Here is an 18,283-nt window from a genome sequence, read left to right as displayed (position 1 = left end):
CACAGCGCTGACGATGATGGCTGATGGGTGCTCTGAACTCACAACTGCTGTAACCCGCGACGCGTTCAAGGAAGAAGGAGAGAGAGAGACCGGGCTGCAGGGGATGGGGTGGGTGGGTGGTTGGGGTGGGGTCGGGCTTGGGGTTTGGAGACGATCAACCAGTGATGGTCAATGGAAAAGGGCAGAAAAAGCTGATTCTATTGACAATCAAGCTGTTGGCGATTCCGGTTACTGAACTTTAAGTGAAAGCAATATTTGATTTTTGCTAATAAAAAGCCAAGTAAGTTACATACTGGGGCTTTAAGGCCTTTTATAGGACTTAAAACACAAACCTATCCGCCTACTTCCATCACAGAGTTCCCGTGGGTTCCCATTAGATAGTTTTGTGGCCTTTCTTTCTTTCTTTTAAATTCAAAATCGTCTAGAAAACCAATTTCTAAGCTTTCCTGGTGAGCCTTTGGATGTACTTAAGGAATTACCCCCATCTAGCGGTGCGGTTGCGTATTCTTGATGTTGCATTCACGTGAAATCGGGCAGACGTCAGACAGACAACAGACGCTGCATGTAACAGGATAAACAAGCATCTATGTAAACAAGTGGTCCGCCAGCACGAAGCAAAACAATACAGGCGTGACAATATGTTGTCATGGTTATGTCGTATTGTTTACCTGACCACCGACTAAAATGACATCCGGTTGGTTTGCCAACGGCTGTCTGCCTGACTGCACCTGAATGCAACATCAGTGCCTCCGTCCTTCCTCACACAGTGGTGACAGTTTTAACAGGCCGAGCTGACAGCTCCACTGAGTTTCCGTGGTTACCTACGGTCACGCTGCCACTCAACGTAAAAAAATGGCGATGCAACATGGCCGCCTCGGTTCAGGTCGCCCACTTTATGTATTTGAAATGACATGTAACAACTTATTCTAAGGTACGAGAAAGCTTTCATTTGTATGCGGGATGCGATTCGACTAAAGTGAAATACGTATTTATGAAAGCAATATTTGATTTTTGCTAATAAAAAGCCAAATAAATTACATACTGGGGCTTTAAGTCCTTTTATAGGACTTAAAACACAAACCTATCCACCTACTTCCATCACAGAGTTCCTGTGGGTTCCCATTAGATAGTTTTGTGGCCTTTCTTTCTCTGTTAATTTATTTATTTTTTATTCAAAATAATCTAGAAAACCAATGTCTAAGCTTTCCTGGTGAGCCTAGGATGTACTTAAGGTGAAGGCGCCTGACGCACAGGTGCCAAATATTTCTGATGCCCACAGGATGACGCATTGTTATTTTACAGCCTTATACAAACCATCACTCAGTCACACTAATAACTCAGGAATGATGGTCCTCAAAAAAAAAAAAAAAAGGAAGGAAGGAAGGAAGGGGAAAGAAGGAGGAAAAGTAAAATTATGCAGCGATTCTCCCAAAGCAGCACCTAAAGGTGATGTGTCCATTTCAATTGGATTATCTATCTCAGTCTTTTTGAAGTCTCCGGGGGAAATCTGTACCACTGTCACAGGGCATTTCCTCCATCTTTGATCTAGTCCGGGTGTATCTGGAGGTCCGGAGACCCTGACCAGATGAGATTAATGGGCAAATTGGATTTTTTCCCATGATCCCCGTGGAAGAAAACCATAAAACAACAAGGAGATTTAGATTCTTCTCAGCCCATTGAACACGACTTTGTTTTTGCTGCTGCAGCAGTTGTAACAGGTCTGTTAATACAAATCCAGTTTAATTGGAGTAATTTCGCTGCCTTTTACCAAATCGCATTATAAAGGTTTGGTCGCTGTATTCTCACTGCATGTTTCATGGAGAGGAAGTGGGCTAAGCCAGCCAGGTCAGGTCGCGGCCTCAGGACAGTGACTTTAATGAACCTGGAATTAAGTTTGAAGTGCAGCAAGTCATCTGAGCTAAATTCACTCAAACAACCGAGCTGATCAATCACAGAGAATCAGGAGCCCGGTAATAATGAGAAACCTCCGGGATAATGTGATGTTTCACGATATCACAACAGTTTTCAGAGCTTAAAAGCTTCTGAAATGCTACTGCTGCTCTTTTTGGATCTGCAGGGTTGTTCTATCTATTGGGTTTTTGAATGGTCACTCTATCTGACACTGTTTTTTATGAACTAATCAATATCTCATTATCTAAATTTTCCAGGCACCAAAACTGAAATGTAATGATAATTGCCTCTAAAACGACAAAATGTTTTTTAATGTGACTATAAATTAAACAAATGTGGTACAATGTGTTCATAAGTGAGCTTTAAAGGTGAAGAATAGTATTTTCTTTATTTCTGTTGAACTCTGGAGGGAGCGAGGCTGTTTCAATCGGCCTCCAGATGAAGTTTAATTGCCTCTTGGTTCTCGCTCGATATTCATCACACATACAGTACTGATGGTGAAATGAGAGCCAGATTGATTTTTTTTAAAAATCTGACTGGAAAAGTTAAAGCAGAAGTAAGTGATATATTTGTGTTAATATAAGTCTTAAATAGTTATATCTTCCGACAGCAATCACTTACATAGAGTGTTTGGTCTGAAACATGGGTCTGTCAGTCCCTCTGCTCTGCTCTGAGCCGAAGAGAAAACATTTATCGTATCCTACAGTTTTTATCCAATGAGGAGAGAGAACGGCATGCAGGGCTGTGTGTGCAGCCAAGGGACGCCGTGAATGTGGCGACGTAGGGACGAGGACTGTTATGGTGCGTTCATGGAAACTCGTATTTTTCCGACCGTGAAGTGGTACCAGTTCGATCTGGTACGAGTTCACAGGTCAGAAGTTACGAGTGGCCGTTATAGTGACTTTCACCGGTAAAACAGGTCGGAAAAACACGAGTGGGTTGCCTGGAACGCTACAAAGTCGTAAGTTGTGACTTGAAGCTGTAATTTACGATTTCAAAAGCCTGCCTGGAACGCAGCATTAGCGAAAACGACCGGACCGCTTACTTCTGCTTTAACAAGGATGTTTCATAAAATGTTGAAGGATTTATTGAAATCCCAAACTTCAAGTCCTGAAAATGAGATATTTGAAGTCATTTCCTGTTCTTTGTCAGCACCAAAATTTAATTTGAATGTACAAGAAAATGCTCCTCAAAAGAAACTTTTAATTTCCACTTAAACCCTTAAAACATATAAAAAAAATAACTTAAAAAGATTTTAAGAACGTAACTCGGAGACAAGTCAGAACAAACTGAACCAAACACAGCAGAATAAAATAAAATAAAAATCACCTGTCTTGTTGATTGCTGTCCCTAAAACACATCAACTTTCATAATCATAATCTAATTTTCCAGCTTTAGCCATCAAAACACAAAAATTTTAACGATGAGCTCATTAACCGGTGGATACATGCGTCAGGTGATTAGAAAACTCTCCTGAACACGACGGGCAGGTAAACCTTCCAACACGATGCTTTGCAGAGGTTCATGAGGACGGCGGCTCCAACGGTGCTCAGCACGACTCTGGTCAGATACCGCATCCTCCGGTTGCTGTGGGAACCAGGTCGCGGAGGCTGGCAGCAATCTCCGGCTTCGTCCAACTGTGGGAGGAGGATATAAAAAAAAGAAAAGAAAAGAAAAGAAAAAAAGATTGTGGGAAACACACAAAAACATGGATGTGAAAGAAGAAGAAAAAAACGCTACACCGAACACAACGTGACCTCACACAGGAAGTAGAAGGGTTGCAGGTCGTTTCGATCTAATCCAGTCTGGATTATGGCACCGTGCTGATCAAACAGTTTCAGGCCAGTTAAAGCCTGACGGGGTGGGAAATATTGGCTCAGTTACTGTTGGATGGGAATCAAACAAGAGACCAGCTCATTTTGAGGGTGAGGGCATGTCTGGTCCCATCGTACCACCGCGGCGTGACTCGCAGCAAAAAAAAAAAAAAAAAAAAAAACCTGAGTCACCATAACTTCCTGTGCCAAATCCCTCAAGGATTCATCAGCCAAGTGGAGAGCCGGGTCTTGGTCATGGTCAAGTCACAGAGGGATAATGCTGCCGGTCGGAGAGTGACACAGTGTCACACTGAGTTCCTGTCATGTGAGAAAGTTGGATGATACAAAAAGTTCAAGCTCCTTCAAGCAAAATGTAGCTCGGGGAAACTTGCGGTTTGGCAGTAAACACAGATTTCTACCAACTTCCTGGATTATGATGACATCACTTGTGAGGAAATGTTTCTGAGCAAATACCGGGAAGGCATTATTCCCACTGGACATAAATGCAACATTAATCTAGAGTTGTGAAAAGGGAGGCCATGTAATTTGAAAGATTTAACTCATTTCAATTTTGTCACTGGTATGGCGTACTGCTCAAACTACTACATAAAAATTTGGCAACGTCCAGCAGTATACTGTAGGCGATCAATTATTGATTAAAGAAATTGTAAAGCTCTGTCATCAGATATGATTTGAAACAATCCATCTGGAGTACAATGAATAACAACACGCAGCTCGCACACAAAAAAATGTCTTTGGGCTTTTTTTTTCCATTGTAAGGAACAAATGTTGGATCTTTGACCCTTCAACTGTTGTTACATTGGATTTTTAAGGACATTCGCTCTGCAAAACTAATGTGGAGACCCTGAAGAAGGTGCAAACACTTCCGCAGTAGTTTTAATTGCTAAAACAGAAGGTCAAGTCATAAGTGTGGATTAATGAACTGGGAATTTGCTGATGAATAGACAAAGATTTTCTTAAGAAGTGGCGGCGGCAGTGACTCACCCCAACATTGGCTGAGACACCTTAGGGGGTTTATTATTTATGGCCCTTTTCCATTAGCACGACTCAACTCAACTTTTTTATTTTTATTTTATTTTTTTGCTTTTCCACTTGCACTCGAGCGCGACGTCCGACACGAGAATCAAACACGCCAATTTAAAAAACACACCGGCAACAGCGACCACTGATCTGTACTGAAACATTTGTTATTCTTTCACACGAGTTAACTGACTGTTGTGTTGTGTGGAAAACCACGCTATGGTCCGTAATCGAGGTGCACAGAAGACAAGTGAGTTTGGAGCTGACGAGAGGAGGGAAAAAAAGAGAGTGAGACGACGCGACCGTAGCCGCCGTGATATGACGACCCCGCCCACGCTGAGGAGAAACTATGAAGAACTCAGTTATAATGGAAAAGGACCTAAATTGAGTCGAGCCAAGCTGTAACTGTGTAGTGGAAAAGGGTGCAAAGTAGTAGTAACTGGTAGATTATTATTGTGCATCTGCCTCAATACTGAAGCACTGGCGGCAATAATTTAGTCGTGGCGGACCGCCATGAAAAAATGCATGTAGCGGAAACCCTGGTAGCCTTGGTGACGTCAACGAAAGGTTTCTGAAGAGGTTTGAGCTGCTCATCACCACAGAGATAAAAACTATTTCTGTACCAGGCTATAAACATGTTTATTCCTGCTGTAAAGTTGAGAAACTGTTGGAGCAACACACACGTGTGGCCTTTTGAGGAGGTGCAGTTTTTGGGGGGGTCATTGCTATGTTCCCACAGCCTTATGTTCCCACATTTCTAACTTTTGTTGTCATTTTGTTGTGTCATTGCTATGTTCCCACGGCCCTATGTTCCCACAGCCCTTTGGTCCCACCATTGGGTTGGGTTTAGGCAATGAAGAAAAGAGTTGGTTAAGTTTAGTAAAAAGACCCGGTAGAGGCTAGACAGGCCAGACAGATAGAGTCCAGATGGGTAGAGTAGGAACATAGGGCCTAATTTTGAGAAAAATCTTAGAACTATGGGAACATAAGGCTGTGGGAACATAGGCATGGACCCATTTTTGGTACTTCCCAATAAAGGACCATCATGCAGTTTTTGGTACTTCCCAATAAAGGACCATCATGCAGATTTTGGTACTTCCCAATAAAGGACCATCATGCCGATTTTGGTACTTCCCAATAAATGACCATTGTACAAGGCCGATACGGTTGTTGATCAGTACCTTTGACACAACCATTACTTTGCCAGGTGCTGAAATGTCTTGAATTATGACAGATGTTTTGTGCCTGTGTTGTTGTTGTGGATGAACGACGTCCCACCCACTGGACTACGTACACCGCGGTAACCCAGGCACCAGCATAAGCAAGTCACACTTTCAGTCAAACCTGCATCATCAAGTGTTTAACGGGCAATTGAGCTCTGCGGTTCATTAGTTTGTGATCAGGGCTTTTAGCAAAGAACAGTTCTTTGGGGGAATTACCGCATGCACTGTTGCATTGACTGACATCAGAGCCTCCAGAGTCCTGCATGAGGGAAACCAGTGTGCGTTCACACCTGACCGGTCGGTCACAGTCAGACTACCGAGAGCCAACTGGAAGCTGAAGCTCTGTACATTCACATTCCAGGAAGCAGATCAGGGGTTTTCAAACTATATCGACCAAGTTTTCACATGAAACTTTCATTTGGTTCAATGACTCTCACCTCTGTATCACCACAAGACCTAATGTTACTGAGCAGAGTTTCTACAGCTTCATAACAACCAGATAAACACAGCAGGTTTACACTGAACTCAAGACACCTCTCAAAAATGCACTTAAAAGCGATTGAGAGTGCCACATTAAATACTTTTCTTTTTTTTTTTAAGTATATTTTTTGGCTTTTCATGCCTTTATTCGATAGGACAGTTGAGAGTGTGACAGGAAATGGGAGGCAGAGATGGGGGGAATGACATGCAGGATAGGGCCGTCCGACGCGGGACTCTAACCGGGGCCGCCTGCAGCGAGGACTATAGCCTCAACACATGGGGTGGGTGCTCTACCAGCTGAGCTAAACACCACCCCACATTAAATACTTTTCTAATTGAGATGTGTATGATTTTTAACACATTTGCAAAATAAATGTTATTATGGGTTGCTGAATGTGCAAACAAAACAATCAGTAGCAATTTATCAGTTCTAAATCAAATCTACAACACACTGAAGTGTTTTCTTGCAGCCACTGCATTTCCTATCCAATTGTTATGAAATTTTATCCCTCACATTCATCACCATTAGGAAAATGTGCCATCCATAACTACTGTGGGCTAAACTGGTGGCACATCTGTTGCACAGTACGTTCCTCTCTAATCTGATTTACCTTCAAGACTCACAATTTGCAAACATAAAACCAGGCAGGTAGAAACTAGTCTTAGTTTATCATAGCCAACTTTAGCATTAATAGCTGTTTACTTACCATTCTTGCAAAAAAAACCATCAGCCATTGCCAACAACACACCTGTTGAGCAGCGCTACTTCTTCAGGGCAAACGGGACTCTACAATTACTAAACCAGATGAGGGCTATCTGATTTGATTAAGATTAAGATTAACTTTATTGTGTTCTGGGCCATTCACCCATGCTACAGCCACAAGTAACACAGAACATACAGTACGATTACACACGATCGCATACAATAGATATGAATAGATATTTGGGTTACGGCTAGGGCTAGCATACTAACTTCAGTAGTTGTATAAATAATTTGGTGTTGTTTTGGTCTGCTACTGGAGAGAGCGGAGGGTGAGTAAGAGATCAACTATGCTACATGTTTTTGTTTTTTTTACCTTAATTAAACAGCTCCAGAGTCCTAGTGCTGGTTAAATCAATGACTTGTAACTAGTAACTAGGGAGAATGGAGGCTCTCTGCCTTCCACCTAGCGTCTCTTGGCTGAAAACCAACCTTGTAAGATCAGAGCCCCCGACCCGGTGTCCCAGCGCTCGTCTCTCTGGCACCGCCACACAAATGCGCCCCGTAACCCGTAATCTCTTGTTTATGACAGATTAGACTACACAAATATACACACGGTAACATGGTAGATGATAAATAACGTTATCCACCGCTATATTGATTGATTTCTCGACGGCTTTGTTGAAAACAGATGCACATGGATGAGAGGAGGGTTAGCAGAACAGCGGAAAAGCGACCAGGCTTGCATAGTTCCCCTTTAAAGGAGAATTCCAGTCATTTTTGACCCCTAACTCGTTGTCCTGATGGTCACCCAGTGCTGGGGGGACAAAAATAAACGGTGGAGCAGTGCAGTGGTAATGTCCATAATATCTCCAACCATTTAGTTTTGTAAAGAAATCATCACAACAAGGAAAAAGTGTTTGTTTCTGTGGCGGGGAGAGCAGGCGCTCTGTGATCGGATAGTAATGTCTTTCCAGGATGTTTCAGAGTTCGGCTATCTGAGGTGATGACTACATGCAAAAACACAAAGTTTATACTGTTTATACTGTACACTATATGAGTTCAGTGGTGTCTTTTAAGGATTCCAGTCATGTACCATAGATATTTGATTGTTTTTTCAGTGTTTGTTGTGGTTGAAAGAATTGCCCCCATGGGTTAGCGTTGTGGCTATCCCTAGCGCCGGGCAGCCATGGTGTAACTCCGGTTTGCCTGCATCAATTTTAGTGGCATTTTTTGCTCCCCCGAACACTGGGTGACCAACAGGACAACGATTTTTTAGGGGTAAAAAATGACCGGAATTCTCCTTTAAAGATTAGATTATGTGTGTTTACATGTGTCTATATAATCCCCCCCAGCCCCACAGCCCCTCCTATTGGGGGCTGTGAGCCAGTCGGTCCAAATGGGCTCCGTTGGTTGTCAGATTCCTGCCTGACACAAACCGAGGACCTCCTCCTCCTCCTCCTCCTCCTCCTCCTCTATCTGCTGTTCACCCACCTCCTTTCCTCACCTCGTACCCATCAGCCCTTTCTCTCCCCCCTTTAAACTCCCTCACCCCGCCAACCAGTGTCCTCTCCTCTCCTCGCTTCCCTCTCTGCCCTCCCCACCACCCACCACCCTCGCCTCAGCCCTCCTCCCTCCTCCCATCAGTCCCCTCATCCCTCCGCCTCATCGTCTGTGTGCTGACAGGTCGATGTCACAGCGGCGCTGACTTATGGGCTGTGAGGATTCTGCCCTGTCAGGAACGACTCTCTCCTCTTGAAACACAAACGCACACACACACACACACACACACACACACACACACACACACACACACACACACACACACACACACACACACACACACACACACACTGAGTCAGGTGCACACATACAACAAGCACGTCGTTCCCCCGCACATACCTGTTGGAGCTCGTCAGATTTCATACACACACTATGTTCTGGTCGTGTTGCGTTTAATCCTCGGTGGTTAAGACGAAGAGGAAAGCTCTCGGTGCAACAGTCAACAATGTGGGGAAGGAATGTAAATTGATTTGCTTGAGGTATGAATGTGTTCAAGCCTGAGAGATATTATCAGCTGCACGTTTAAAACTGCTAACAGCTGATAATCATGGATCTCTGTTAGTGCTGGCCTCACACATGCACAATTAATATTTAACAAAAGTTTATACAATTTATTTATTATTTTTTAAATTCCTTTTTTGCTTTAATTAGCTTTAATGTGAGGATATAAATAATACAAGTTTTGAAAATATATAATTACAGATTGTTAAGTGTGCAGTGGTAGTGGGATTATATTTAGCAAAGTTGTCAAAGGAAGTTAAATGAAACACTTTCGCATCTCCAAACTGCAATTTGCAACTTTTTAATTAACTCCAGGCTTGATTATTGTTAAAGAGTCGTCTCTTTCCCACTTAAAACTTTTTTCATATCTGTTTTTTTTTTTAAAAAGCCATTCATACACTTGCCCAGCCCTTATTTGTCTGAGATCTTAAATTTCCGTCAGAGTAACAGAGCTCAATCATTTCGCACAGCGTCTCCTTGAAGTCTCTAGGTCGAGGTATAAACAGTGGCTTTCGCCGCCGCTGGCCCTGAACTTCGGAGCACTTTGCACCCTGATTTATTTGCTATTAATGACCTTGCACTTTTTAAATCCAAGCTCAAGACTCAATCATTCAGGATTAGCTTTAATACCTCATTGCAGTTCACACCTTTTTTTCTTTTTTACACCAGTTTCTGTCTTTTACTGAAGTTTGTCATGTGGTTTATTTCTGATCTTTTATTTTATCCATGCAAGGCACTTTTGGGTGTTGTGAAATGTTGTAAAGACTTTTGCTTTTGATGATGTATTACATTTTAAACTGTATAAACTATTCATATGTGTGTAAGTGTGTGTGTGTTTGTTTGTGTGCTGACCTGGTTTATCAGGTCACGGAGGCAGGTGACTTCCTTCTGCAGGTCTTTGGTCTGAAGCACCAGCTCGTTGCACACGGTCTGAGCCTCCTTGTTTGGGTCCAGAGAGAAGACGAGCTACAGGGAGACACAGAAAAACAGAGACAAAGCACCTGTTTACAAGTCTACCTGGACTGCAGGTTATTTGGACAAAAAAAAAAATATATATATATAAAAATGTAATTGAATGTGGTTTATTTTAGGATATCTATATGACAATGTGTCTTTATTACAGTATAAGCTCATTAGTGTAATACTATTTTCTATTATTCAAGGTGAGGACATACTGTATATTTGAACACAGAGGGGAAATGAATGAATGAATGCACCTGAGAGGCGTGACGAGGGAAACGGTTGATGACGTCGTGAATCGCCTCCGTCAGGTAGCAGCACTGCTGTCGCACACTTATCAGGAAGTTGTGCAGGTCCTCACTCCTGCAAAAAATACCATGAAGGACTGATGAGTAAAACATACACAACAACTTGTTGAAATAGACACACTGCATATTTATATACATTCTTACTGTAAGTCACACCTACCCTCTCTATTTTCAGGAATAAACTTAAAACCTTCCTTTTTAATAAAAGTACTGTATATCAATAGGGATCTGGGAATGATGGCAACTTTTCTTAATGTTTTTAAAACACAATTAAAAATCTATCAATTTTTAACTTGGTTTTAACTCTGGCTGACTTTTATTTGTATGATTGCTGTGATTGTTTTATTGTTTATTTCTTGTCCTACAGTATTGCCTTTGATAATTTTTGATTAATATTTTTAATTGTTTGATGTTGTTTTGTTCAAACACCTTGATTATGCATTTTTTGTATGAAAGGCGCAATATAAATACAGTTTTTATTATTATTATTAATTCATTTGCTGTCAGATATGGTGCAAGGATGTGTTGTTTTCTTGTCCTAAAACTCATATTTGATTAATTACTTTAATGATCAACAGGCAAATAATTGGACATTGAGGTAATTAAGTATTCAGTTAAGCCTTCCCTGTTCCCTGCTTCTCAAATGTGAGGATGTGTTTATTGTTTTACATCATTAAAACTCTTTCTTGGTTTCTTTGTTTTTTTCTGAATTTAATTGTAAGAATAATCAGCAGCTCTTTTTTTTTTAATAAATCTGAGCACCATCAGTTATTATAATTTTTCTAAATGTGACGACGAGTTTAAACTCTCTGAGACAGATAACTGAAAAAGGATGAGGCCGTTCATCTGAAAAGTTGCACATGCTCTTTTTCTAGACACGTGGATTATGCTGCGGTCGCCTTAAAGCCGAGGTCATGAGGTTTACCTTGTTAAAAAAAAAAAAGGCTGGCGCTCACAGGATATGCCCACATCAAGAAGAAGAAAAAAAAGCCCATGCACGAGGGCGAGGGGCAGCTGAAAATGCCCGGCACTGACAGAGCAGACAGATTGATGAGAGTTCGGACCAAACTCTGTGTTAAAGGGATAGTTCACCCAAAATCGAAATTTCTACTCATTATCTACTCACCCTCATTCCGACTAAGGGCTGGGAGAAGTTTCAGAGTCCTCCGTGGCTTCTCTGAGTTACAGGGGGTCTCGGCGTAGCAGTGCATGTCCATATAACGGTTGCAAATGGATACCAACTGTCTTCGTAACAAAAAGACACACCAAAAAACATCCAAATACCTCCATGCTGCTCGTATGTAATGTCCGTCTTGTATTGAAGCCCAGAAATGCGAAATTGTCCCGGAAAAAATTAAATAAGTCTATATTTCAAGCTTGTTTTGTAGCGGAAGCTTCTCGAAGCTCCTCTTCCCGGTTTGTCAAATTTGGACGAACCAGGGAACCATTTTGGGGCTTCAATACAAGACGGACATTACATACAAGCAGCATGGAGGTATTTGGATGTTTTTTGGTGTGTCTTTTTGTTACGAAGACAGTTGGTATCCATTTGCAACCGTTATATGGACATGCACTGCTACGCCGAGACCCCCTGTAACTCAGAGAAGCCACGGAGAAACTTCTCCCAGCCCTTAGTCGACATGAGGGTGAGTAGATAATGAGTGAAATTTCAATTTTGGGTGAACTATCCCTTTAACATTCCCCATGCATTTTCCCTGCAGACCACCTCGCCCCAAAAAAGTATATAGCAATCTGAGCAGGTGGCCCGAGCCCCCTCCCCTCCTCCTCCCCCCCTGCTAACCCATGCTGTCATCCCTCCCTGAAAACATCCACCTTAAATAATTAGTTATTTATATTCATCAACCTTTCCGTCGCTCTCTTCCCATCCCCTGGTCCTGGGGGGGCGGGGGGGTGGGGGGGATATTGATAGCTCTTATCTTAATGGTACATTTCCCCGCGGCGAGGGAGCGAGGGGACTGGGCAGCCAGCCGTCCCGGCCCTCCTCACACTCTGTCAGAGGGGCGAGTAAACACTGTCAGTCAGCCGCTGCTGCACCCTCACCTCCCTTCTGCCTGCTGTTAGTTTATCTAGGGAGCAGAGAGTGATGATGGGCCCCCGGTGGGAAGATTGTTGAGGAGATTGCACATGAAAAAAAAATGGAAAGAAAAAAGAAAGAAAAAGGACGGTGGAAATGCAGATATACAGCGCTGCTTGTTGTTGTTGCCACTCTGTTGTTTTTGTGAACTTTATGCATTCGGTGCCCCAGCTCCATGAGGACAGAGATACATATTTACTTTCACCGAGGCGGCCATATTTCAGTCACATGGTGGTGGCGGCATGTACTGTAGGTTTAATGGGCATTTCAGGTCGTAATCAATGTTGCAATATTGTTGCATGCTTAATTTGAGAAAAATATAGTAAACTGTAGCTTGAGTTTCAGTCTCACAGTCTCAGTCCTGGATAACAGGAAGAAATGTAGAATAAAATGCAGTCAACCATCATTTACAATCTTATAATCCTATTTTACAAGGTTTTTGACCACTAGTGTCACTTTGTAGCAATGATTTTAGGCGTGTGGACTTGTTTCCTTCGCGTCCTGTGTCGTGTGCAGGTGCATTTGATGATCATCCTGCAGCCACACGGCTGGAAATGCCCTTTAAGGTCCCTGCACTTGGCTTTACATGTGCAGTTTTTCAAAATAAGAGCATTTAATCCTGATTAAAAGACACTGGAGGCATTTCCACTCTGCAACCTGCTTTGTTTATATTGACATTTGCCTCCTATTCTGTCTTTGTTGGCACGTTATCGCCACCGACTGTTGACCGGTGGAAGAGCGTGAAGCCGCCTGGCTGCAGGATGATCATCAAATGCACCTGCACACGACACAGGACGCGAAGGAAACAAGACCACACGCCTAAAATCACTGCTACAATGTGACACTAGTGGTCAAACACCTTTAAGATAGTTATAATAAGATTGAAAAATGATGGTTGACTGCATTTTATTCTACATTTCTTCCTGTTATCCAGGCCTGAGACTGTTAAGAAAAAGAGAAACTCAAGCTACAGTTTACTATATTTTTCTCAAATTAAGCATGCAACATTAAGATGCACCATATTCAAAAGCTCTGTTAAGTCTGTTTTTCTTCTTTAAGACACTAAAAGTTGTCTTTCATGTCCTGTCCAAACGCTCAGCCCACAGTTTTTTGGCTTTGTGGACCCAGGAGTGACCCAGCTGCTTCCATATTAAGGGTTTGATAGAAATGCAGTGGCTTCATTTTAGAGTCCGACCGGCTCCGCAGGTGCAGACCCGACTGCTTGGTTTTCTGCCACGAGGCGACAGAAACTTAAACTCTATGATGAAGAGACTGTGATCGTAGTTTTAAAATCACTGGTCCCCGACGTGTGGAAATGATTTCAAGATAAATTTTGAACTGATTTCCATTTTGTGAGAGACCCTGAGAGGTGTTCAGAAACGGCCGTTTGTCCTGTTTGTCGCGCCTCCTTCTACGAGTTCTCACGAGTTGCCGCACGAGTTTACCCGAGTAAGGAAAACGAATTTGATTGGTCGATATCGAGCGGGCGGGATATTCAAAGCTTGGGGCGAGACCGAGCTCAGTGTGTGTGTGTTGTCTCAGACGTTTGATTGACGGATGACGGATCCAATATCAGTGGCTGATGAATCGTGAGCAACGTGACGCATAACCCGTGCGCCTACATTATCCAATGCGGAAAAAAACTACCCCACTTTCATCCCGGATTTACTCGAAAATACAATTTTGCACAAAGTTTGGGCTACATCGCCTGATAGATGAGTTATTACACTAATTGTATGACCCAGAGTGGAATCAAATTCATTTTTCTTTTCTGAAACACCTTGAAGGAGGTGCGACTGTCCCCCACGCTGTCTCTCCTCTCATCTCCATCTCATCCGGCAAGCCCGGTTCAGTTCTGCGGAGGATTCATGAAGTGATGGGGCGCGGTGCGACGGCTCTGTTTGGCCCAACGCCGCCGGCTCTCCTCTGCTCATTGCAACGTCCCGTCGCCTCTCACCTTACAAATCATTACAGCTCCGCTTAAACCATTAAGGCCTGGCTCGGGGCTCGGAGCTCAGGGCTCGGAGCTCGGCTACAGAGAGGAGGTGGGGGGAGGAGGAGGGGTTGTGGGGGAGGAGGGGCACGGAGACAGGACAGTGAGATGCTCATAAGGCTGATGGACGACTTCCAGTGGAGGAGGACAGACGGAGCATTACGGCGAGATGGAGGAGGGCTGGACGCGGGGAAGGGTTTAAGGTGTGTGGCTGACAAGTGTTTAAAGTTTTGCTACTACCGTCAACTTTTTTTCTTTTTTTTTTCCGGCTTTTTGCGGAGAGAGTGTGTTTGCAGAATAGTTTTCTTATCAGACATACGCAGCAGACTGAAACAAACAAAAGGTTTTTTAAAACACTGTTAAAGGGATAGTTCGACATTTTGGCAAATTGGCCCATTGCCATAATCCCTATAGTCATAGCAGTAGGTTTGTTACCTTTAATTGTCGGTGCAAGCTATTTTTAGAACGGCGGAGCAGAGCCGTGAGCTGCTCAGAGCTACGCTACGGAGGCCAATGGGATTTCTTGGTTTTCCTCATCGAACTCATCAAATACACAATCCAACAACTCCACAACGCTCTGGTGGACAAGTTGTGACCTGCACATTCACCACGCTATGAGATAATAACACAACGTTACCAGACAGAGTTGTTTTAGAGGTAAATTCAGAGACTGCTTGATGAAAAACTGCCCCCCACAGGAACGCACATCAGCGGTTTTGCATGAATTTGCCTCTCAAACAACTCTGTCTGGTAACGTTGTGTTATTATCTCATAGCGTGGTGAATGTGCAGGTCACAACTTGTCCACCAGAGCGTTTTGGAGTTGTTGGATTGTGTATTTGATGATGAGTTACCGTACCCGCTGGCTGCAGCTCCCAGTTGTCTGATGCTGTCCAGGTCCACCTTGTCCAGGTGCATCTGCTGCACGGCGCTCAGCAGCTTCTGCTGGTGCTCCGGGTTTGTGATGCCGATCTGACAAATAAAAAAATAAAAACTTTGTTAACTTGTTTGTGACACATGTTTAATTCTTCTTCACCTGTATCATGCGCCAGTGTTTCAGGGGTTTCAAGGTTCAAGGTTCAAGGTTACTTTATTGGTACCTGTAGGTACATTGAGTTTACACTGAAGTGAGAACATTAAAGATATATACTGTATATCTATATACAGAAGTAGCTTCGTACCCACAGCAACTGTAATGCTGAATAGTAAGGCCACAAGGTGATCTTGTTCATATTGAACTTTAGTTAGATCCAGGGACTTTTCTATGACTATATTTATTTTTTGGGATGATTGTATTCTTCTTCTACTGTGTGATTTGTCTGTCATGATGTCTGATGTCTTTTTATATTGAGATTGCTGAGCTCCCATCTGCACAACAAATTTACTGTCTGGTACTAATAAAGAAACCTTGAACCTTGAAATATACATGAAATAGGAGTAAAAAGACAAAGTAAGACAGACAGAAACCAAGATAAAAGAAAAAGTACTACTGATGATCAATAAAAGTACTGTCTATAGATATAACAAACAAGATAAAACATGATTTAACAGTGCCAAAGAGGTCCAGATCAATAAACAGTCAATTTCATGCCTGACATCATCAAGATCCAGACATTCTGTCCACTATTCAGAAATTAATTAATTAATTAATACAGTAGGTGAACTACAAACTGTCTGGTTTTATTTAGAAATGACATCCTGTCATTGTTTTTGATCCACTAGAGAAAAATAACGTTGGTGTTGTTGTTCATTCATTTTGTGCTATATATATGTGTAATAGATCAGTAGTGACTCTAAAATTCGCTGCTAACATGTATTTAACCTCTCGAACACCTTTCTACAGAGCTTGCTGCTGCCCTCGTCACTCTCCGGGTCGACGGCACTGAGCTGACAGACACACAGATGTTACATACAGTCCTCCCTCTGCTCTACTCTACTCTACCTTCTCCAGGTCGTCCTTCTCCATGGTCAACAGGTAGCTCCAGGTGATGTCATTCTCCTGCAAGAGAAAACATCGCTCAGCAGTTACCGAATCAAAACTTTTCTCCCAGCTGCTCCTGCCTGACCCCATGCACCGCCACCGCCGCCTTGAAACAGATGTGCCTGCATGAGGCGTTAGAGCACAGTGACAACAATCTACCTGCACCACATCACATCACATCATTTACCCAGTGCTCATATATCAGATAGAAACGGTTTAATTCAGGCCGAGCCGATCCCGCACACTACATCTATTATTCAGCTACTGCGTAAAATATGTAAACCAGTCGTCTTATGACAGGTTTCCCCTTCATTCTGTCAGTGATGCAGCTGTGTTCAACACATCTGGGATGACTGTATCTCACCCACAGAGTTATAATACCATACTGACCTGTGTGTAAGCAGCATGATAGCTCTGCTCATCGCTGAGATAAGACGACAGAGGTAAGAAAAAGGCACCGTGCCTATGAAAATATACACACACACACACACAGACACACACACACACAGAAAAAAAACTGTGCTCAGGATCTTATTCCAGCATGAAATCAGTACTTACGGTCATTATGTCGGCCAGATAGCCGAGATCGAGGCCGTGTAGGAGGAGCTCAAGGTCATCGAGCTTGGTTGCACTGAGAAAGGGGCAGAGAGTTCACATTCACTCTTAAAAAAAACCACTGACTCATCATTCCTCAGGATAAACCCACGTACCGACCGCAAAGCTGCATGTGTGTGTGTGTGTGTGTGTGTGTGAATACAGAAACCTCTTCAACAGGGTATATACAGGAATCTTGAAGTTAATTCTAATACCTTTTTAAGACTTTTTCAAGACCTTCTCAATATTTTTCAATACCTCACCACCGCCACTTCAAGCTGCAAACATTTACATCAGTGACACTTTTAACTCTTAACAGTTTTAGTTTGTGATAAAGACTGTAGACCACTATGATACAACAGCATTCAAAATAGGCCGGGATAATAAATCAAAGGCAAAGTTTATCAAAAAAAACAAAAAAACATTGCTCCACTCTCAAAAAACCAAAACAACAATCTAATTAAAATGAATAAATTCACACACTTTTACAATGTCTTTTAGGACTCAAACTCTTCGACAGCTAATTCAGAAAAAATACCTTCAAAATTTAAGACTTTATAAAGTCGTGAAAAGACTTTTTTAATACTTTTAAAGGGTCTTAATTTTCCCAAAATTGATTTATCACCTTTTATTCAATTCAATTCAATTCAATTCAGCTTTAAGGCAGACTCAATGTGCTTCACAACAGGTATACATACTTACAGTAAAAAACAGTTACATAAAAATCAATTAGAAATCAATTGAAGAGTGCAAGTGCAAGTAAACAATCATATATTTTAATACTTTTTAAGACCCCGCGGATACCCTGTTCAAGTTGCCTCGGGAAGCTCTTTTTTGACTGCACCATCCTTCCACAGACAGTCAGTTTTTTCTCAATTTATTTCTATTATTTTCCCTTGAAGAGCACCTTGAGCCACTCCACACATTTTTTTTTACCCTTTTTTTCCTTTGGCCTCTGCAGCACTCAACCTCCCCTCTATTTTTTCCCCTGTTCATGTTATTTGTAAATAAAAAAAAATGCACAAGCTGCATCCACCCTGCAGCAACAATAATACACATCCCTTCAGGCTCTAAATTGAATCTTTTTGACGTCGCTGCAGGAGAGTTTGGGGCAAAAACA

The 18,283-nt window shown here is 42.4% G+C and overlaps 1 protein-coding gene across 1 annotated transcript in view; it reads right to left on the bottom strand.

Moving 5' to 3' along the window:
- Positions 1-3,094: 3,094 nt before the first annotated feature.
- asz1 (ankyrin repeat, SAM and basic leucine zipper domain containing 1) overlaps positions 3,095-18,283 on the bottom strand; it is a 33,361-nt gene continuing 18,172 nt past the window's right edge. The window contains exons 8-13 of the mRNA XM_085780151.1: positions 17,128-17,200; positions 16,531-16,587; positions 15,448-15,560; positions 10,451-10,556; positions 10,086-10,199; positions 3,095-3,548 (exon numbers count right to left, since the gene is read on the bottom strand). Coding sequence (XP_085636277.1) covers positions 3,372-3,548; positions 10,086-10,199; positions 10,451-10,556; positions 15,448-15,560; positions 16,531-16,587; positions 17,128-17,200 — 640 coding nt within the window. The 3' untranslated portion in view covers positions 3,095-3,371. The remainder of the gene's footprint in view (positions 3,549-10,085; positions 10,200-10,450; positions 10,557-15,447; positions 15,561-16,530; positions 16,588-17,127; positions 17,201-18,283) is intronic.

The sequence above is a fragment of the Trachurus japonicus genome, chromosome 6 (assembly GCF_045865225.1).
Source record: "Trachurus japonicus isolate A0001 chromosome 6, Traja_1.0".
Taxonomy (NCBI): domain Eukaryota; kingdom Metazoa; phylum Chordata; class Actinopteri; order Carangiformes; family Carangidae; genus Trachurus; species Trachurus japonicus.
The sequence above is the reverse complement of the archived record's forward strand: the minus strand, read 5'-3'. Positions and strand labels throughout refer to the sequence as shown.